Here is a 22863-nt window from a genome sequence, read left to right on the forward strand (position 1 = left end):
TAGTTTCTCTTAAATCGCAGGGATGATTCTGAGCTGGTCTCTATCCAAACAAATCATCATATATATCATCTAATTTGGATACACCACTTAGACACAAATAAATATAAAAAAACCTCTAAATATAATTTATTACTCACAGTATAATTATAACTGCTTTGGCCAAACCACTATAAAACAGTAGCCTATGACGCTACAACAGTGATGATACATAATTTTATCAAACTAAAATCTCTAAGTACAGTAATATTGTATATTTGGCAATTTCTAAGGTGCTTCTTACCCCAAATTACCTGCTGTTATTCAGTGCAATAAAGAACAAATAGAAACTGAAATACTAAGAAGTTAATGTCTTAACATTACTAGCGTATAGATGCATCAAAGGTACATATTGTGCAAAAGTATATATAAAGGAAAACACATCACAAGACTCCCCCTGCACATTCTGTCCTTTTCTATCTACTTTGTTTATTTTTATGGTGTTGTAAGAGAAGTGTTGAGTGTGATTTTGCATTCAGATATTCAGAAAATTGCAGTTACTCTATTAATTCTTTATGGCATCTTTTATGCAAAAGATCCCAAAGTGCTTTACAGAAAGTGTGTACAGGAATTAATTAATCTATAATTGAAATGCAGCTACCTCTGGGGAAGAAACACAGCAGCTATTCTATGCCAGAAATTTACTTAACTATTACTTTGAAAAGAAGTGAAGAATATCATATCAAATTGAAACCACAATGAAAATATAAGTAGACAGATTGTAAATATTGATATCTGATTTAGAATGTAACCAGAACATTGACATGTCCTGCAGAATGTGGGATTTTTCAGAGAAAAATTAACATGATATACAAGTAACCTCAGATTTATCAGGTTTTAAGAAAATTAAAATTTATCAGGTTTTAAGAAAATTAAAAACCAACAGATGATTACATTGCTCTAACACACACAAGCTTTTAAATCTTGAGGTTAGATACTCCATGAAGGGGATGAGTTATTTCCTAAGCATGCTCACTGATCTTTATTGCTTATGCAAGATGCTGATAAGAAACCTCAGATTACTCATTGCAGAATTCTTACATTCCTAACATAAAGGTCTGTGCATGATGGAAGACTAATACATGAAGGCAAAAGTGGAGTAAGATTATTTTATTTTCAATCATTAGTGCAAGTGTTGTGTTATGCAAGGCCCTGGGACATGCTTTCACTCTTGTTCATGGATTCATAGGACCAGACTCTCAGCTGGCATAAATTGGTGTGGCTCCACTGAAATCAATGAAGCCATGCAGATTAATACCAGTTGAGGAGTTGGTCCATAGATTTTAAGGCCAGAAGGGTTCATTATGATGATCCAATTTTACCTATTGCATAAAATAGGGCATAGAATTTTACCTAGTGATTTCTGCATCTAGCCCAAGAAATTGTGGTTGAACTAGAATGTATATTTTATAAATATTTATATTTTACAAAGATTTAGTCTTAACTTAACAAATCCACATATTGAAGAATTTACCTCACCCCTTAGTAATCTATTCCAATGCTTAATTATTTTCAGTGTTAAAAATTTACATCTTATCTCTAGTTTGAACTTTGCTGACTTCAGCTTCCAGTGTTGGACCTTGCTATGCCTAGGTGTGTTAGATTAAGGAGCCCTTTAATATCTGATATCTTCCCTCTTTGTAGGTTGTGAACAAGTTGACTCTTAACCTTCCCTTCGCTAAACTAAATAGATTAATCTCTTGTAAATAGATTAGACTCTCACTGTAGGTGTGTTTTCCAGACTGCGAAAATTTCTTATAGCTCTTTTCTGATCCTACTCCAATTTGTGAACATCTTTTTTAAAATGTGGACATTATCCTTGGACACAATATTGCATTAGTGGTCTCATGAATGCCATATACAAAAATAATTGGAGTCCCAGAGTTTAAGGCCAGAAGGATCACCAGATCATATAGTCCGATCTCCTGTACATCATAGGCCACTGACACCACCAAGCACCCACACACTAAACCCAACAAGCCCATCTTCCACTCCTGCTTGATATTCTCCTGTCTATACATCAAGGGATCATGTTAGGCCTTTTTGCCACAGCATCACCCTGGGAACTGATGTTCATCTGGTTATCAAAGTCCTTTTTGGAGTCACTGCTTTCCAGGATGCAGTCTCCCCCCCCACCGCCCGCTCCCTTTTGTAAGTATGGCCTGTGTTCTTTGTTCTTCTATGATTTACCTTACATTTGGTTGTATTAAGAAGCATGTTGATTGACTGCACCCATCTTACCATATGATCCAACGTGCTCTGTAGCAGTGATCCTATCCTTGACATAATTTATCACCCCACCAATCTTTGTGTCATCTACAAACTTATCAGTAATGATTTTGTATTTTTTCCAGTTCATTGATAAAAATATTGAATAGCTTCCCCTGCCTCCATTAAAAAAACTGGTTGTTGTGTGTTTTTGTTTGTTTGTTTGTTTGCTATGTGCACCCATGCCTTTTTAAAACTTTGAAAAACATGCTTGAAAGTTATCATTTGTCCCACCAAATAATAAATAGACATTATGGCATTAAGTTTTGGGAAGGTATCTAATGGGATAATTGTAGGATTTGTATAAGGTCCCATCTTATTCAATATCTTCACTAATTACAATGAAGAAAAGTCAAAAGCACATTAATTAAATTTGAGGATGACTCTAAATTAGGAGATGTAGCAAACACGTGGGAAGATATACCCTAGGAATAGTAAAGAAAGGGAGCTAGAGAGAGTAAAAAAATGGGCAGAAAGTAACAATGAGATTCAACATGGAAAAATATAAACTAATACAACTAGAGAAAAATAATGTGAAATCGAGAGATTCTTAGACCATGTCTACACTACAAACTTTGGTCGATGCAGGTTACATCAGCATAGAGCCACCACAGTGAGTATACATACTTGGCTCCTTGCACTAGCGCTGCGTGTACTCACTAGGAGTGCCTGAGACGATGCACAGTGAGGTGCACCATGGGTAGGTATCCCAGTGTGCAACTTGCCATTGTCGAGTGCACAGTCTTTTGCATGATGGGGCAGGGATCACAGGGAGTGAGAGACCAAGTTCCTATCACACACCTTTTTCCATCCTATAATGCCATCCCTATGCCATAATTTTCATGCCTTTGCGTTAAAATCCCACAAACCCGCTTGGCACTTGCTTCCATCAGAGATGGCAGACACATGGAACCCATAAAGCTCTGCGCTATTGTCATGAATGTTGCAAACACAGGATGTACGATCCCACCGTTTCCTGTTGGGGCTCCTGGGCCTTTCTTCTGTCCACTCTTTCCTTCTTCATACAGTCTGAAATATTCATCCTCCAGGCCCTCCGTTCAGGGCCCAGTACACCACTAGCTTGAAGGGTCTCACTGTACATGTCATCCCAAGTCCTCTTCTTTCCCCTCCTTACCTGGCTCACACATTCCATGAGTGTAGAAGGCCACAATGGAGCAGCTACAAATCAAACACACAGAGGTACCATTATCGGTACAGTCACAGCGAAAGTCAAGTTTCAGAGCTCCCTTTCCTTTGACCCCCATGTGGAGGAAATAGAGAAAATGGACTCCTGTGTCAGTTGGTGTGAACTCTGACATTGTAGTAACTGTTATTGGGAGACAACAGCAACAGTCCAATGTTCCAAAAACAGACTCCAACGAGAAACTGCTGAGCTTGAATTGATATGCAAATTAGATACAATCAACTTAGGTTTAAATAGAGACTGGGAATGGCTGAGCCATTACAAACATTGAATCTATCTCCCCATGTAAGTATTCTCACACTTCTTATCAAACTGTCAGTACTGGACTATCTTGATTATCACTTCAAAAGTTTTTTTTCTCTTACTTAATTGGCCTCTCAGAGTTGGTAAGACAACTCCCACCTTTTCATGCTCTCCGTATGTGAGTATATATCTCCTCAATATATGTTCCATTCTATGCATCCGAAGAAGTGGGCTGTAGCCCACAAAAACTTATGCTCAAATAAATGTGTTAGTCTCTAAGGTGCCACAAGTACTCCTATTCTTTTTGCGGATACAGACTAACACGGCTGCTATTCTGAAACCAGTCCAATGTAAGAACACCCTTTGGTGCACTGGTGTCATACACGGAGCATTATGATCTCATATCTAGATGGCAGTATACTGAATTTGGGTAAGACCAATAACCAACATGTGGGACAGTATTATGTTTATAGCCTGGACTAACAGTGTCAGTATAGTGTGTCAATTTATATGTTGAAAAAAATATATTCCTGGTGGAGAGGGCCAGTACTGTGTAGTGATCAACCATCAAAGGTATTTTTATGGTAAATTGAAGTGCGAGATCTCAAACTCAAAATTTGTATTACACCAAAAAGGCATATATATAGTTAATCATATGGCAATGTCCCCTGTACCTGTTATCTTTACTGTATGGTGGTGTATGCATCAGAAAATCATGGCTTTAAGCAAAAGGTATCAAGTACTACCCCACATATTTCCTGTGGGAAATCAATCCCAAATTATATATGCACCAAAAGAACCATTCAACCTCAGGTAATCACTCAAGCTCAGCTAACAATACAAAGAACTGAATAATTGTTTTCATTTGGCCTGCGGTTACAGCAAATGTATAGCAGGTACCAGAACACCCTTATGCAACTAGTCATCCCAGACAGTTAATCACAGCCTAAAAAATTTCTTAGCCTTCTCATGGAAATCTAGTAAGGCCCTAAATTTATGTGATAGGGTTTATTAATAATCAACCTATCAAGGGGGCGGTGGGACTTGTAGCCTATACATAAGGCATAAGTATAAGTTAAAGTAGTAATGCAATGAGCCTGCAATCTCAAGGCCTGTAAGATAATAGTTGAGCTAAACTAAACAAGGCATAAGGCCCAGAAAGCCTTAGCATAAGCAGCTATCAAAGAGGAACCCTAGATCATAAGATATCACAATATAGACAGCTGCTAAACTGCTGACAGGTAACCACAAGATGCTAGTTTATGCCAGTTTGAGATATTTTAAAGTTAGGAAAATCAGCAGATGTCCAACCACAAAGATGCTATGGTAACTAATTGATGTTTATGATAATAAGCTTGAGGTAAAAGGATTAGTAACCTATGGGAGAATGGCACTCCAACATTAGTAGGGTGAGGAAATACAAATAAGGAAAAGGGGAGAAACCTCTACTGAACATTCATTAGGCATAGTGGTGTCAGCTAACACATTATAAAAGTTATAACCTGGTCTGTGTGCCTTGGGAGATGTAACTCTTGGGAGATGCCAGTATGATTACCACTGGTTGATGGTAATGGTGAGTCTGATGAGGAAGATAATGACTAACACTTCAGGTTGTTTTGCAAGGGATGGTGTGAGTATATGGATGCTCAGATGCACATTCTATATTATCTCTATCTACCCTGCTGTGTTGGAGTGTTTTCAACTTTGCTAACTGTGTTAATAAAACTTTTACAAATACATAGGGTTTTTCCTAGGTGTGAGTGTTGCAAATGGTGCACATTGGGGTTCCCAACTGAACAGTAATTTTAATAATACCGGGCCTGATTCTGGGACAAGAACCTGTCAAATCTCAGAGCACTAACTGGGATCTTAAGTCATCAATATAATCAATAGATCAGGCAACTCTCCCCTAAAGTTTTAAACAAGATACTGTATGCTTATTGACACTTCAGTTTCAGAGCGCTTGTGCACAGCACTGCTCTCCAGTCCCAGTCATGGGGAGTATGGCTTGCCAAAGGTGAGGGGGTGGAGGAATGAGAAGGGAATTGTTCGGTTGCATGAAACGATATGAGTATAGGGCAATGGCACTGAGTACTAACACTATTTCCCACAGGTGGTGGTGATTTTAGGTCAGGGGTGGGGCAAACTCTTTGGCCTGAGGGCTGCATCAGGTTTCGTAAATTGTGTGGAGAGCCAGTTAGGGGAGGAGGTCGTGGGTCCCCCCCCATCTGCTCCCCCAGGATTCCTGCCCCATCCAACCACCCCTACTCCCTGTCCCCTGATTGCCCCCTTCCCCCCCCTACTGCCCCAACTCCTATCCACACCCCCTCCCCTTGACCTCCACCCCGAACTCCCCTGCCCTCTATCCAACCCCCCCTGCTCCGTGCCCCCTTACCGCGCTGCCTGGAGCACTGGTGGCTGGCAGAGCTACAGTCGCACTGCCCGGCTGGAGCCAGGCCATACCGCTGCCACCACCACGCAGCACAGAGCAGTGGGTCAGACCAGGCTCTGCAGCTGCACTGCCCCAGGAGCTCACAGCCCTGCTGCCCAGAGCATTGTGCCAGCAGCGGAGTGAGCAACCTGAGGCTGCTGAGGAGGGAGAACAGCAGGGGAGGGCCGGGGCTAGCCTCCCCGGGCAGAAGCTCATGGGCCAGGCAGGACAGTCCCGCGGGTTGTAGTTTGCCCACCTCTGTTTTAGATGATACCTCATTCCTCAGGGTAACAAAGGCAGTGAGAGCACAGCTGTTGCTGGAGTTCAGAAGCCATTCAGGTCTGTATGCTGCTAGCCTGTTTACTGCAGTAGAACCTGCACAGGAGAAATAAGGCTGTAATCCTTAGAAACTTGCAGAAGAGGATTGCAGAGTACCTCCCTGGAAGTTTCATTGAGATCTCTCAGGAGGATTCAAAGGACATCCCTGGGTACATAAACAAATTGCTCCACATTCCAGGCTCCAGACTAACTCTAAGGGAATGAAAAGCAGGTATTGTGGCCTCTTCTAGTACTAGTAAATTGGTGAAAAGTCAATAGCTGTGTCCTACTACCCTAGAGTCTGGCACCTTCAGTATATTAAATACTAATGGGAAATGCATTCACGCACTTACCCAAGGTTCCTTCCCTGCATCCGGCTAGCCCATACTTGACTGCTAGGACCATCTGGACTGTGGTCAAGCATAAAACAGGTTCTGGCTTGCGGCATAGCTGGACCTCCTTGGTTGCATGTCTCCCATCATCCTTCTCCTTCTTGCTGTTCATGGCAGGGCTCTGTGGCCTGGACTTCTTGGAGGTATCCACGGTGGTCTGCAGGGTACTAGTGGTAAAAGCAGCAGGTCTGTGTCTCAGCACCGGATTAATGGCTGGCCTCCTGGCATGCCTGCCTTAATTCCTTCACTTTCACACAGCATGTCTGCTGATCCCAGTCATACCCCTTCACTTGCATCCCCCAGGCAATCTGCTTGTAAATGTTGATGTTTCTATGACTGCTTCGTAGCTGTGCCTGCACAGCCTCTTCTCCCAACATTCCCAGGAGATTCAATACCCCTGTCTATTCCAGGCAGGAGTGCATCTAGAGCATGTATCTGGCTTGATCAGGTTGGCAGTTGCGCACAACCGGGGAGACCTGCTAGGTGTGCTTGCCAAGCTGGGCAATCAGGAAAAGGCTTCCAGTCTCAGTGACCTCTAGGCAGTGGATTTCACAATTGAGGACAGATTGGTCTGGTCAGCGTTAGGCATTGTGGGACAGTTGCTGGAGGACTGCTAGGATCAACATAGGTCATTCAGCGTCTACATTTGCATTGCGTTGACCTCAGTATGTCAACCATGGGTCAATGCCGTTTGGAGAGGTGGTCTTACGGCATTGCTGTAATGGGGTACTTATGTTGGTGGGAGACACATTTAAGTGTAGACACATGCACAATTAAGTTAATGCAAGGCATCTTACATCAACCTAACTTTGTAGTGTAGACCAGGCCTTAGAAAGCAACATCTATGCTGAGACTTATATGTAACTTTGTAAAATGATGTGGGAGCAAAATAGGCTAATGCAGTTTTGGCATATACATGAAGAGGTATCACAGTCATGCAGTAATAGTCTCTCTCTTTCTCCCTCTTTGGATTTGGGGTTTCTACACATGAAATTCTGTGCACTACAATAACAGCAAATGCTGGGTGGAGAGGAAAAAGCCTAGCTGGCTTTCACGTACTTTTCTCCACCAGGATCCCTGCCTCAGTTAGTGCACAGGATGGATGCACATTAGGTCAGAATTCAGGTTGCCTGGGTAACCATATAGCTGGCATTTCCTAGCTTTTGAATGCATGACTTTACAACCTAAATAACGCTCTTTTAACATAGCTTTTTATGTTTTGTATACATGTGGCTTGCCTAACAATGGCTATATAAGGAGAGGGGAAAACGATACATCTACAAATATTTCAAAGATTAAAAGGTAAGGGATTGCTTTAGGATTTTGCTTTCAGTACGAAGAAGCTGAGCCTTTTTAGTGGGCAAAAGAGAATTGCCCTGCAAAAGTGTACTAGGATGAGTTACTACTCTGCAAGAAAGGGAAAAATGTTTATCCACTATGATTACCTGGGAAGACCATTAAGGCACTCTCCAGAGGGAGCAGGGAGGCTGTTTAATATCTGGTGCATGTGGAGTTCTACCTCTGGTAACCTTTCCTCAGTGTGTTGCCAGAGACAAACAAATACTTTGAGGAAGATTTTGTAACCGTGAACCAGACATAGCAGAGTTTTCTTTTAGATCAATTAAGTCAGCCTGCTTTACAGAGTTTGACCAGAGCCATCTTTATTTTTTAAAGAAGATTGGGTCTGTAAGAGGGAGAAAATCTCAGGGTTACATTGTACCCCAGGCTGCATAGCCATTTAGGGGCATAAGACCTCCCCCAACACCTTTAAGTGGCCACCTGAACTTGGAACTGGTCAAGTACTAGTAAACAGGTACTGTGTTCCTACTCCTCCTAAGTAGGTGAGAGGGGTGAGAAGAGGGTAGAGCCTGTGCTTCCCTTCCCCTCTGTTCTCCAGTATGTTGGCCAGCACAACTAAGGAGGCATGGTAGGGTGGTTGTGGTAGACTGCTACTGGTGAGGATCTATAGCAAATTATCTCTCTAAAGCAAGAGGGGAGAGAGCTATGTGATAGGGTTTTCATCCCACACTTGCCCTGAAGAGGTTAACATGGGCTAAGAAGGGCAATTAATCATACAGGCCACAGTTGAGGGGGATCTGGTAGTTTAAGTAATCCACTGATTGAATAAGGCAGGAGCATGCCCAGCTGAAGAGGAATGAGCTAGGCTGAGTTTATAAAGACAGGAAGTAGTCCTCACTGAAGATAACTGTGATGTAAACTAAGTAATCTCAGTCACTCTTTAGGAGAAGGGGGCGGGCGGGTTATGGAGTCAAGGTAGCCCACAATACCCACCTGGGAGGAGGGAATTTCTGGTTGGCAAACAGGGGGAGGGGAGCCCAGAAGGTTAGGAAAGGCTTAGGGAAAAGGCAGTAAGGTACAGAATGGAACAGACTGCAGCTGCTGATTAGAGGGTCCTGAAGCTGGAGTAGTGGGTGGGCCCAGGTTCCCCTATCCGTCACTGGGGAAGTGGCACTGGCTAGGCAGTGAAGAGCAAGACTGCCTGAGCCTGTTTAGAAGAAGGGGCTTTGATACCCTGGAAGTGTAGAACACATGTGACTTGACTGGAGGCTAAGCCACAAACACAGAGCATCTTGTCTTGCTGAGAGTCAGAAGGAGACAGTAGGGCATGTGGCAAGCAGTGAAGGGAGGTGTCAGACCTGGAATCAGCTAATCACCAGAGCAACCAGGAGGAAACACAGCAGTAGTGAGTAGACCCCATGACAAGGTGCTGCTCTTATAGGGCAGCTTGGAAAATTGCAGTGGAGCCCTATGTAAATGTCAGCTGTAATATTTACCTTAAAGAGCAAATACACAAATAAGAAACAATAATTAAGACTATAGAATCAAGTCAACCTTCACATAAATTATTTTTCAGTGGATGAATCTCAAACACAAGCTAAGTAAAAATATTTCTGTAAAAAAATGCAAAAATTAACTTCAAGCAATAAACATATATATTAAATTACCAACTCAGATGGGGAACAGCCATAGACAATTAGTCAAAGTACCTATGATGAAAATTTGGCAGTCCTTTAATAACATTAGGTTAAAGGACTTGTGTGAAGATTTTCAATATCTGATTAAAACCTTTTCCCAAAGATTCTAATCTAGAGGACTCTTGAACAAGAAATACAATAATGCTAGCAACTGTGCACCAATCAAGCATTTTAAAATTAATCTCTGAATGAAAATCCTGAACCTAAGGACAATTAGCAATTAACGGAGGAAGTAGGCTCGAAAGGATATGTGTATATATGTACACAAAGGAAGGCATTTTTTTTATTGGCTGATTAAATCTGAACTGTGTAGTCTTTGTAGACTTTGAAACAATGAGAACACAGATGCAGGCTGTTGTATAGATTTGCCAACAATTGGCCATTAATGAGGCTTTCATTTTCATGGCTACAATCAAACCTTTTCCTCTGAACAGAACAACTTTAGAATATCCTAAGAGCCCTAATATATGAAGCTTGATCTATTGAATTTATTAAAATGGATGTCAGTAATTTAATTGATAGCTACTTCATTATAAAACATCTGGTGAATCTCAAATTTCTTTGAAATTCAGAATTTAAATTAGATGGCAGTGTTTGAGTAAAGAGCTCCAATCACTTTGCAAACATAACTGATTTCACTAACTGTATTTTCTTAATAGCTAAGTCCACTACATGATTAACTTCAATGAAATAGTGGATATATAGCTCTTGTTTTAAAATGTAGGAACACAAATTCAAAACAGCATTATTTGCTCAAGTAACACAGATTTTCTTCAAACATAAGTTAGACCAAGCTCTTCATTTACTATATTTAGGAGTATACAAATTCTACTGGATGACTGTGGAGAGTTTAGATTCTTCCTGAAATCTTCCATGTTGTTAGTCCCACACTCTCTTTCAACCGATGGCCAAAGCACACTGCACTCTGGATGTTCCGACAAACATAACCGCCTTCAGACAGTTTTAAATTACGCTGGGTGCCTAACCAGCCCCAAGCTGGCTCCAGAATCAGGAATGGGTATGAGAAGTTGGCTTGCCAGGCACTGTTCTAGTTCACCTGAGGATTGAGCCCTATCTAATTATTACAAAAACCTTGATTTTATTTGGAAATGACATTGAAGTCAATAGATGATGTTCAGTGTTGACATAAATGGTGGAGAAAGTTACATGTTGGGTGTAAGTAGTAAAGCAGTGTAGCTTGTATTGTTCTGACAAAACACGTAACTTGCACAAATTGCAGAGCAGAAGGATGTGTGTATCAGGAAAAACAACAAACAGGAGTGGGGGAGGGAGGGAGGGATGGCTTTATGTTGCACCTTGTTTGATTTTCCTGCTGTGTCCCATCCCTTTCCATTCCTTCAGAACATTCCATTTGTTTTGCACTCCCACTGAATGCCAAATCAGTAAAAGCTATACCTCTTCTGCTGCTGTTACTGCTAAATTGGCCTGGAGATTCCATGTGAATTGCACCCACTGCATTTGGCCAACTCTATTTACAATACAACCAAAAAAGATTGCAATGGCCAAACATGTATTACTTATCTGACCCTGCATAAGGGAACAAAGAAAAAAATAAACTCCAATGCTGGAAATAAGCATCTACTCCTATAGTCAATAGTGTGACTAAAGTCTCATGTACTAAGTGGAAAACTTAGTGAACACATTCCTGGATCTGGTGGGATCCAGACATAATCAGAAATGGAACATCTAGATCTCTGACTACCATGTGGGAGACCCAAGTTTTATTGTTAGTCCCAAACTATCATTCCCAGGGCTGGCACAATGCACTGGATGAAGCAATTGCTCCAGATTATTCAACAAGATTTTAAACTTTTGCTCTGCAGTTTTTGCTTGTTGCCTTTCTGTTCCACCCCCACACTGTAGCTGGACTAGTACAAGGAGGTGGAGTGAAGAGAAGAGTAGAAATGATGCAGAAAGCAGAGCCAGCGCTGGGCCTGTTGCTATAGGAAGAGAAGAGGAGAACATCCTAACTGGTAAAATTTTGACTGTTAAAGCCTGGATTACTTTAAGAGGTACTAGATCTTGTTAATGAATTAGCAGGGCTTCACTTCAGAGAAGGTCCATCATTGATTGTGTTATTCCAGAAGTGTTCACACAGCGCCCTTGGGCCTTAAAATGCAAGACACTTTAAATTCTGCACAATTCTCTACAGTTTCGTGGCTTCACAACCATATGTGGTTTCAAGACTCACTTCTTTCTTTACAAGAAGGTCCTGCCATAAAACCACTACTTAGAAGCTCAACATAGTATTTTTCTTTACCTTCAGTTTAATCAGAACAGCCTTCCTTAAGGAATGTAGTAATAATATATACTTGCAGGGCTGGTGCAAGGATATTTTGCGCCCTAGGTGAAACTTCCATCTTGCGCCCCCCCTACTCCTTCCCTGCCCCCAGATCATCGCTTATTATAAACTTTCAAAAATGAATACTGCATAATGTGGCATTGTTCATTAGAATTAATACATGTTTGGCTTGAAAATGTATTAATTTCATTATTTAGTCTACATATTTAATGAAAATAAATGGCCTTGGCTCTCCTGCATGTGGCTAGAGTCCCTCCTGCCCTCTTTCCCCCCCCCCAGATCTGGAAAGGGCTGTTTTGGTGATCAGAGCACAGAGCTGGGAGTCAGGATCTGGCTTCTATTCTCCACCCTGGCACCAACTCACTGGATGACTTCAGGCCAGTTACTTCCCCGTTCTGGGCTTCAGCTCTCTCTAGCGCTAAGGTGTGAAATGGTTCCTTGCTCCTGGGCTGGAAAGTGCAATGCAGGTGGGAGGGGGTGTCTGAAGGCCTGTCTTCCCCACAGGTGTGAGGCAAGGACAGAGTTCCAGCCTCCGTCATGACCGTCCTGGTTGCTTTACTTTGCCCCACGCCAATCGCTGCTGAAGCTCCTTACTCAGAGAGCTCTGGCCCAGGGCAGAGGAGTCAGTGTCATTCTGGGCCTGATTTTCAGAGATGCTGAGCACCTGTGGTTCACCCGATGTCTGTGGGAACTCCAGGGTTCTCAGTACTTCTGAAAGTCAGGCAATTTATTTCAAATGCTGGGCCAGGACTGAGCCTCCAAAGGCAGGCCCATATACACCCCTCAATCCACAGCAGATCTCCCATCAATAACAATACAAGCAATCAGGAGAATGATGAGGGGCAGTTGACCCAATGCTGGGAGTGGGCAGGATATGGTCCTAATGTGGTCACTAAACTTCTACTTAGTAAAGTTACTGGTGCATCTGCTGTCATTCAGTGGGAGAACAAAAGTCTCTTGGGTGCTGCAGCCTGCCCAGGGTTCAGCTGCACTTAAGCTGAGTTGCTTGCACACTTGCAGCGGTTGTGCACCATGCAACTGGTCACCCATGTTACATGAAAATCTGGCTCTGATGGTGTTGTAATTAGACTTAACAGTTACTGCCGTATTTCCTAGAGCTGTTGTCCCAGGCTGGCTGCAGACTCAGGCAGACAGAACTGTGTCGGCTAGCCGCCCATCACCTTTGGAAGATTTTCCTTGTAGCCATAAGGGCTCGAGATGGCTGTGTTTCTTCACTGAAAACTTGCAGTGTGCTGCCCCTGAATCCCAGATTAATACCTTGTGTGGGCAGGTGCAGAGCTCGGGGCTTGAAGGCCTCTGGTCTAATGGTCTGAGCCAGCGCAGAACTAGGAGCCTCAACCTCCTGTGTTCAAAGCAGGACTCCGACAATGACTCCCCGGGTGACCTTGGGCAAGTCACAGCCTGTTCTCTGCCTCAGTTTCCCCCAAAATGGGGGTCTATTAATCAGCTCCACAGGGCTGCAGGGATGGATGTGGATGAAGCCTTGGAAGGTGGCATGTGCTGAGGATGGTTACACTTTTGCAGCTCTTTAACCCTGTATCCTCTGGCCGGGCCATGATCCACCCCCGCAGATGGACTGGTAGCCACGATCTCCTCTTCCTTCCCCTCCCCCGCCACTGCATTGCTGTCAATAGGGCCAGCTACAAGGGGGCTGATGTCACCTGCTCCGATCTGCAGCTGGCAGCCCTTGGGCAGCAGCCGCTGCTGTGGCAGGGGGTCTGGGACTGCCAGAGCCGGAGGAAGCGGGCTAGGGGGTGATGCGGCGGCTCAGGGAGGAGGTGGCTCCGGGCTGGCAGGGGGGGCGCGGGCGGGCAGCGATGTGGGGAGCGGCGGAGGGAGGCGGCGGGGCCCGCGGTTGCAGAGGATCGCCCGCAGAGGTAGGTGCTAACGTGGCTGCGAGCGGCCCATCCCCCCGCCGGGAGCAATAGTGTAAAAAAATTTTTTGGGGCACCGCTTTTTGGCGCCCCTAAATCTTGGTGCCCTAGGTGGCCGCCTAGTTCGGCTAGTGGTTAGAGTGGCCCTGTATACTTGGTATATGTAGAAAGCTTTTCCTCCATAGATCTCAAAGCCCCAGATTTTTAAAGGTATTTTGGCTTTGATGTGCTCAGCGCTGCAATGTCTAACTGATGTAGGGGCCGAGGTCTCATTTTTCAAAAGGGATTTAGGCTCTTAGGAATCCAAATCCCATAGACTGTCAAGGGGATTTAGGCTCAGGCATCTGCTGACATATGATCGTTTGGGGGAACCTAGTGACCTACAGATCTCTGGGGTTCTGTGGGGGGAGAGTTGCTTCATGGGAAATCCCTGGGGGCCTGTGGGTTGGACACTGGGGATGCTCTTAGTCTTGACCAATGGGGGGCTCCGAGTCTCCTGTTGGGCAATTCTAGGCTGTGGATCCCCACCTTGCTGGGGACAGCAAAGACTATTTTTTTGGGTAGTGGGGAGAGTGTAACCCCTTGGGGTTTAGAGAGCATGTCCCCTTTAAAACCTCATCTTAAAGCAGAGGAGGTGCTGGTTGTTCCATCGGGGAGGGGGTTGAGAGAGAGAGAGAGGAAGAGTTACAGGTGTGAGTGTGACCTTTACATAGCAAAGCAGCCGAGAACCAGCCAAAATGCCAGGAAGGACAGAGTGCCAGCCAGGAACATCCCAGGATGGGAGGCAAGAAGAGCGCTGTGCCAGGAAGGAATCACCTGAGAAGGACAAACTGAAGCCAGACCCAGTATTGCCATCGCCCAGAACTATACTGGTCTGTGAGGACTGGGGCTTGTGACTTTGCACTGGGAACTAAGGAGGGAGGTTGTAGCTAGTTAAGTGAGTTTGTTGCACTGTGTGGGTGTGCAGAGAGTGGCAGAAGAGGGCACTGGAAAGGTTTGTTGGGAAAAGTTTACTGGTGCCAAAGACAATCAGGAGCACCCAAGAGTCACTGCTGGACTAGAACTCTGCCAAGGATTCCTGAGGTCTGAATCTAGATGCATTGCTCAGTGTCTATCCTTTTATGAGGGTAACGTTGGGCCCATGGGTCCTTGTATTGTCTGTAACTCTGCTTTACTGCTCCCCCTCTCTCTTCCCTCTGTTTTCCTCCATTCATCCCACTGTCAATAAATATTTCCTTTGCCTGTATTCATTGTACTAATCCAGTGTGCATATGTATTTAGTCAGGGGGGGTAGGAACAGGTGCTCCCGGGGTGGAAGGGAGATTCTCTACTGTATTCCTGCATGTGCCTTTTCTTGGCCAGAGCTGCCCTGTAGAGCAGACTCCATCTTGGCCATGAGGGTAGGGTGGCCAGATGTCTGTTTTTTTTGACCGGAAAGTCTGGCTGAAAAGGGACCTGACCGGGTGTCTGGTCAGTAGATGTGACTGGACACTGTCTGGTTACGGCGAGCAGGGGAGGTGCCGGGTCATCACCCACTCCAGCCCCTACTCAGCCAGAGCCACCTCCTGCCTTCATCAGGTGGCTGCAGCTCCCAGCCCCAGCTCCGCAGATGAGTCCCTCCTGAGCCGGGTGGGAGGGGGAAAAGCAGCAAGGAACTTGGGGAGGGGGAAAGAAGCGTGGATGGGAGCAGGGCAGGGGTGTGTGGGGGAAGAGGCGGGGTAGGGGAGGTTCTAGCACTTCTGCTAGAGTGTCTGGTTTTTAAATAATACCAAGTTAGTAACCCTACATGAGGGTGCTGTAGTTATATTGAATATGGGAGGTGACCCACTAGAGAGCTGTTGCCAGAGCTGGCCTGCAAGATACTCAGAATTTATGGATGGTGAGGCCAAGGCCCAGTTTGCAGTGCAGCAGAAAATTTGAACATGACTGCCTAGGTACTACTGGGACAGATGTATTAGAAATCCCATAGAGAGGCAGCTAGGAATAGAGTTGGTAGAATAATCAGCATGAATAATGTATTTGAGTGCTTCCCCATCAACTATCAATAAAGATTTTCATTATTCAAATGCCTCTGTACTACTGTGATATTATTTTGTGAATATCTTTGACCAATCTGATACTAGTAATAACTTCCTTCCTTATTTGACCAGCACTAGATGGGACTAGACCTGCTGCTTCTGTCTGACCACGTGGGTGGAGGGAAGCGAAAGGAGAGATTAGGAGGAAATTAACCACTCTGGGAGGGTGCCCACTGCCCAGCATCTTAACTCCAGATGTGGGTGCTACTTCCCCCCAAAGGCCTAGAACTACGGAGAGGGGCACCCTAGCGCCACAGCATTGGACCAGGGTCTGGGGGGGGGGACGTGGATCTGGGCTGGTGACTGAGGGGGTGTCCCACCCACCATTGCAGTCGCTGCCCCACGTACTGGGAGGGTGCTCAGCCCTAGGCTGTTGCGGCGGAGGTGGGGAGCAATCCCGGCCCCTCAGCGCTGTGACGGCCAACTTCCCCTTTAAGCTGAGGAGGCGGCGCGGGCGGTCTGTGTCGGCAGAGACACTGGCCGGCCGCCCTTTAAGACTCCGCGCTGCCCTGCCAGTTGCTGCCGTTGCCGCCGTCAGCGCTGAGTGGCAGCTGGGCAGCGAGGACGGAGCCGCTACCTGCTTCTCCTGCCCCGCGGGCCGCAGCGGCCCCCGCCCCAGCCCGTTCTCCCGGCGCCGCGGTGCGAGCGGAGGGGGCCGGGCGGGGAAGCGCTACCTCCGCTCCGCCTCTGAGCGCAGCCCGCTGCGGGGATGTGCCATTGCCATGGCGAGGCGGCTCTTCCCGGGGGCCTGGCTCAGGAAACGCTACTACGCTCAGGTAGGCCGGCAGCGTGCCGCCCCCCGGCGCTGGGTCGGGGCCGGGGCCGGCCTGTGGGGCGAGGCAGGGCGCGATGTACGGGGCGGGCACCTGGACCAGGCTAGGGGGAGGGACGTGCCAAGCCCCCCGAAGCTCTGGTGGGTGCAGGGGCGCTGCTGTCGCGGCCCCTCTGGCATTGCCGTCTGTGCGCGGCACAGAGGTGTGGGCGCAGCTATCTCCGCGTGTCAGGCTGAGCGGGGCGGCACCAGCCCGCTGCCCTCACTCCTTCAGCTGTGCGCGCGCCAGCTGGCCGCGGGGCTTGGGCAGCTTCCAGCAGTGGGATGCGGAGCAGCCTCGGCCGCTTGGCAGGTTAGACATCGCGGGGCTGTGAGACCGGTAGTGTCGCAGGGGCACTTGCGGCGAGACTTCATTAGTAAGATCTAAAACGGGACCCTAAAACGCCAGCCGCTAAGCTGAAGTGTCAGCACTAGTGTCATGTGCCTGTCACGGGTTAATGCCGGTGTATAATGCCACACCATGTGCGCCCTCTCGCTCTCTCTCTGTATTTACTTTTGAGGATAGTGTATGTTGATGGCTGGTCTCACTGGTTCTTCATCAGGCCTCCTAACATACTGTCATAGGTCTCTTATCAACTCTATCAACCACCTTAACCAACTCTCTTTAGCGCTGCAGTGTTGATGTTCATGTAGTGTGTAAAGTCATCTCTGACAGAAGGTTCAGAGAAGGGCAATTAAAATGATTAGGGGTTTGGAATGGGTCCCATATAAGGAGAGATTAAAGAGGCTAAGACTTCTTAGCTTGGAAAAGAGGAGACTAAGGGGGGATATGATAGAGGTATATAAAATCATGAGTGATGTGGAGAAAGTAAATAAGGAAAAGTTATTTACTTGTTCCCATAATATAAGAATTAGGGGCCACCAAATGAAATTAATGGGCAGCAGGTTTAAAACAAGTAAAAGGTTGTTTTTCACACAGCGCACAGTCAACTTATGGAACTCCTTGCCTGAGGAGGTTGTGAAGGCTAGGACTATAACAGGGTTTAAAAGAGAACTGGATAAATTCATGGAGGTTAAGTCCATTAATGGCTATTAGCCAGGTGTCCCTAGCCTCTGTTTGTCAGAGAGTGGAGATGGCTGGCAGGAGAGAGATCACTTGATCATTCCCTATTAGGTTCACTCCCTCTGGGGCACCTGGCATTGGCCACTGTTGGTAGACCGGATGCTGCGCTAGATGGACCTTTGGTCTGACCCAGTATGGCCATTCTTATGTTTACAGGGATTATTAGAAACCAGAGAAAGAGGCTGGCATGTGGACTAATGTGTGTAACAAGTTCCAAACGGCCGTTCAAATGGCTAGCTGCACCCGTCATATTACCAGTGGCTTTGTGCCACCGCTGTATTCATGTTATATATATTTTGAACTCTACAGGCATCCATTCCATTGAGAAGAAAATGACAGGATTCAATAACCGTTTAGACTAAATGTAATTCTTTATATGGGCAGCAAGACAGTTCATTTTTGACATATCTGCCCTAAAAGCAAACCATTTGAAAGGGATCTGTATTTTGTTGTTGGGAAGAACTGTATCTTGTATATACAACAGATGCTTCACGCTGCCTGTGTGCACATGCATGTCTTTGTGTGTGTGTACCGCCGTATGTAGTGTAGGCAGCATAAATGTATGCTATGAATATATATTACATAAATTGTCTGTGCATACACTTCCCCCATCTTTAATATTAGGATAATAATAATCTTTGTAAAGTAACTCAAGATCTTTTAGTAGAAAATGCTCTTTGCCTTAAGAATACTTTGTGATATGGAGTCTCATATTGAAATCCACAGACTAACTATGAGCTCAGTCTAGGAATGTCTTCAGGCATATGGGGAGGGAATTCCTTTTATCTGCTTCATATTTGCGTTTTCATTTCAGTGGGTGTCCATTGCTTTTTCTGTTTTGAGAGAGGGTAAATAGAGCACTTGATTAATCTTCTCTGTACTATTATTCAATTACTACGTCCCCTCATTCTTAAACCTAGTAATCCTAAACTATCTTCTTCATCACTTTAGTATTAAAGTATTTCCATATCTCTAGTCATTTAGATTGCCTTTCTCTAGAGACCTTTATAGGGGGTATTAGGAGTGGAGGGGTGTAACAATGCTGGTTTTGGTGAGGCCCAATCGAGAGTGCCAATTCAGGACAAATTGCTTAAAGCAGGGCAGTTACAGCCCAAGGCTGGGAGTTTTTCACCTCTAAAGTAAAGCAAACCAAAGCAGCTGGACAGAGAGGACTTTGGTTTTACCCCACTGGCTAACCACAAGTCACACAAGCAATTCCCTTAGACCCTCCAGTTTCCCAGTATCACCACCAGTGCTACTCGTTATGGGGATAAATGGTTATGAAAACCAATGCCCCAGTAAAAGAAAAAAGGTTCTCCCGATCCCAAAGGACCAAGCCCCAGACCCAGGTCAATATACAAATCAGATCTTGCCCACAAATCATGCTGTTGCCAATCCTTTAGAATCTAAAGTCTAAAGGTTTATTCATAAAAGGAAAAAGATATAGATGATTGACATTACTATATGTAATTGATTCCATTAAACCAAAGTTCTTGGTTCAGGCTTGTAGCAATGATGGAATAAGCTTTCAGGTTCAAATCAAGTCTCTGGAATATATCCCCAGCTGGGATAGGTCATCAGTCTTTTGTGTAGAGCTTCCATTTGTAGCAAAGTTCCTTCAGAGGTAAGAAGCAGGATTGAAGACAAGATGGAGGAGCTGCAGCAGCTTTTTATAGTCTCTTGCCATGTGGTCTCTGCTTTCTTTGTCCCAAAGACAAGCTGTCAATAGCATGGCATGGAAAAACCTCAGAGTTCTGTCCATAGGCATGTCCCTGCATACCTTGTTGAGTCACAATGTGTGTCTGCCTTTTCTCAATGGGTCAGTTGTATAGCTGATGGTCCTTAATGGGCCATCAAGCAGGCTAGGCAGAGCTGACACCAAGTTGTCTGGGGTGTCACCCAGAAGCATAGCATAAGTTTGAAATACAGACAGTATAGAACCAATATTCATAAGTTCATGAATACACACATATAGACAGCATATCATAACCAGCAAACCATAACCTCTCCATAGACCCCTTACCTGACAACCTTTATACAATATTTGCTGCAAATATATAACAGTGGTCACAACAGTCATCTATACTAGTTAGATTATGTCAATAATGTCACACTAGACCTTTATAGGGGGTATTCGGAGTGGAGGGGATAGTATTGACTTCTCTAATGATGCTGTTGTTTGGTATGCAATATTGTCAATAACATTTGCATTTGAAATGGGAATGGTTATCCTTAAACTATTTATTTAGTTACCTGCTTATAAAGAACTTATCTGTTGAAGCAACAGAGGGTCCTGTGGCACCTTTGAGACTAACAGAAGTACTGGGAGCATAAGCTNGTTGCTTTTTACAGATTCAGACTAACACGGCTACCCCTCTGATACTTATCTGTTGAAGTACATGCTGTAAATTTATTTAAAAATAAAATGACACTTGTACAGGTTTCCTAGCTAGGACCCTCCAAACTAGTTGCCTCCTCTACCCTAATATAACTCAATCTAACCACCATCAAATCTCTGCTTTACCTCCACTCACCCCTCACTGGACTTGGGATGGGAAAACGTTGGCTTTTGAAACCACTTTTTGCAGAGACATAATTTTGAAATATACAGAAAACATGAGTCAGAACATTGATAGCAATTCTCCTTGGGATCCCTGGAACATTTTTTTTTTTCTTTTAGTTTCCTATTCTATCTATTGGGGAAAGAAGGAAAAGTAGTAGCCATTGTAACTTTAGACTGATGCCTCTGAAAAACTGTTTTATGGCTCTGCTTTGAGAGGGCTAATGAGATGGCCTTTGAGTGTGAATTTATTTTGCTATGTTATGATATGTGCCTTCTGCCACTCGATGCATGTGTAGAATTGGCAGGAGGCTGTCACTATGTTGGCTTTATTTGTTGTTATGTGGTGGTGGTGGTCCCACATTATATACCTCTTCCTTCTAAAAATCCCAAAGGGCTCACCAGACTTTATATAAAGGGTTCATTTAATCCATTATTGAAATGTAGTTATGTCTGGGATGGAGATTGGAAGACTATAAACACATAGCAATACTACACAGCAGTGCAGGTGAGAAAGAGAATATTATTGTAAAGAGAGAAAGCTATTGTCTAGTTCAGTGGTTCCCAACTTCATTGGTTCTTGTACCACCTTCTTAAAAAAAAAAAAAAAAAAAAAAAAAAAAAAAAACATTTAATTGATTAACATCTAGCTCCTGTAGCAAGTTTGGGCCCCCAAAGGTTGGTAAAAATGAGGATGCAAATCTAAACACTTCATTCTTGTTTAATGTGTAAACCAGATAAGAGTAGAAAATTTGGCCTAATGTCTGTCTGGCCATGTTGTGCACCTCAGGCTGTACAAAGGGGCTGAAATCTGGCCATAGCTGGCTGATTGATAATACCCTGGCCAAGGAGGATGGAGTGGGTTGATCTCTTGGCTGCTGTAAAGTCATCAGAAGGCCCCTCCCAACCCTGGCATCAGGGGCGGCAGGTTTGTATAACTTTTGGTTGTGCTCAGAATGGGTCCAAGCCTTCCCCCACTCCCGCCTAAGGCTCTGGGAGGGAGTTTGGGTGCGGGAGGGGTGCGGGCTCTGAGATGGAGTTTGGGTGCAGGGTGTAGGCTCTGGGCTGCGGCAGGGGGTTGGAGTGTAGGAGGGGGTGTGGGGTTTGGATGCAAGCTTTGGGCTGGGACAGGGATTTGGGAAGAGGTTTGGGGTGCTGGGTGTAGGTTCTGGGGGGGGTTGGGTACGGGGTCTAGGCTGGGACAGAGGGTGTGGTATGGGAGGGGGTGCAGGGCATGGGGCTGGGCCAGGGATGAGGCGTTTGGGGTGCAGTAGGCAGGCTGCCCCAGGGCTGGGGGCCAGAGAGGACTCCCCCCACCCTCCCCAACCCCCTCTCTGCCAGCAGCAGTGAGCTTTGGGGGGGAGAGAGGGGCCCTCCTTGACACTCACGCAAGCACCCCCCCCCCAGGCTGCTGCTCAGGAGGTCCTGCCAGGATAAGCCCCCCTCCTCCTCAGAGTTGACTTGGAGTCGCTTGCCTGGGGGGGGGGGTGTTGCCATGTGCCTCCTCCCCTCCTCCCTCTGCAGGCACAACAGCTGCCTCAGGCTGCCCTCATTACCGCTCCCTTGTAGCCGTGAGGAAGCACAGCACAGAGCTGCAGGGGGCAGCTGCCTGCTGCCCAGGGCAGGCAGGGATGTTTGGGGGAGGGGGGCGGGCGGGGTTGGGGGATGCTCTGGGGGGAGGTGTGCGGGTAGGGTGACCAGATGTCCCGCTTTTATAGGGACAGTCCCGATTTTGGGGGCTTTTTCTTATATAGGCACCTATTACCCCCCCATCCCTGTCCTGATTTTTTACACTTGCTATCTGGTCACCCTATGTGCGGGGGCGGCAGGCGGGGCCGGGGGAGAGATCGGGCCCCAAACACTGGTGGAGCCCAGGCCACGTGGGCTGTGAATTTGCTGGAGCCCAGGCACCACAGGCCCATACAACTCGCCACCCCTGCTTAGCATAGATACTGGGGGAATCAAGTGTTTCTCTATAGTGCTTCTCCACTAGCATTTATTCTTTTAGGGAATATAGAGCAGTCCTGGGCTGCAGTAATTTACACTGGTGTTGGGACAGTACAGACCAGCCCTCAGAATCTGGGACCCAGAACTGTCTTGTTTGATGCTCCCCTTTTGAAACGTGGCTTCAGAAGAGAATCTGTCTCACTGCTAATTTTTTTGTTATCCTCCTTACTAACAGTCAAAAGCAGTATATCCCGATGTGTGGGTATATCTCCCCTGG

General features: G+C 45.6%; 1 protein-coding gene across 2 annotated transcripts in view; it reads left to right on the top strand.

Moving 5' to 3' along the window:
• The first annotated feature begins 16693 nt into the window (after nucleotides 1-16693).
• Nucleotides 16694-22863, top strand: part of DIPK1A (divergent protein kinase domain 1A) — a 56558-nt gene continuing 50388 nt past the window's right edge. For both annotated transcript variants that reach the window (XM_034780296.1, XM_034780295.1), the window contains exon 1: nucleotides 16694-16960. Coding sequence is in view for 1 of the 2 variants with exons in the window: in XM_034780295.1 (XP_034636186.1) it covers nucleotides 16907-16960 (54 nt within the window). In the remaining variant the exon portion in view is untranslated. The remainder of the gene's footprint in view (nucleotides 16961-22863) is intronic.

This window comes from Trachemys scripta, chromosome 8 (assembly GCF_013100865.1).
Source record: "Trachemys scripta elegans isolate TJP31775 chromosome 8, CAS_Tse_1.0, whole genome shotgun sequence".
In the NCBI taxonomy this organism is placed as follows: Eukaryota; Metazoa; Chordata; order Testudines; family Emydidae; genus Trachemys; species Trachemys scripta.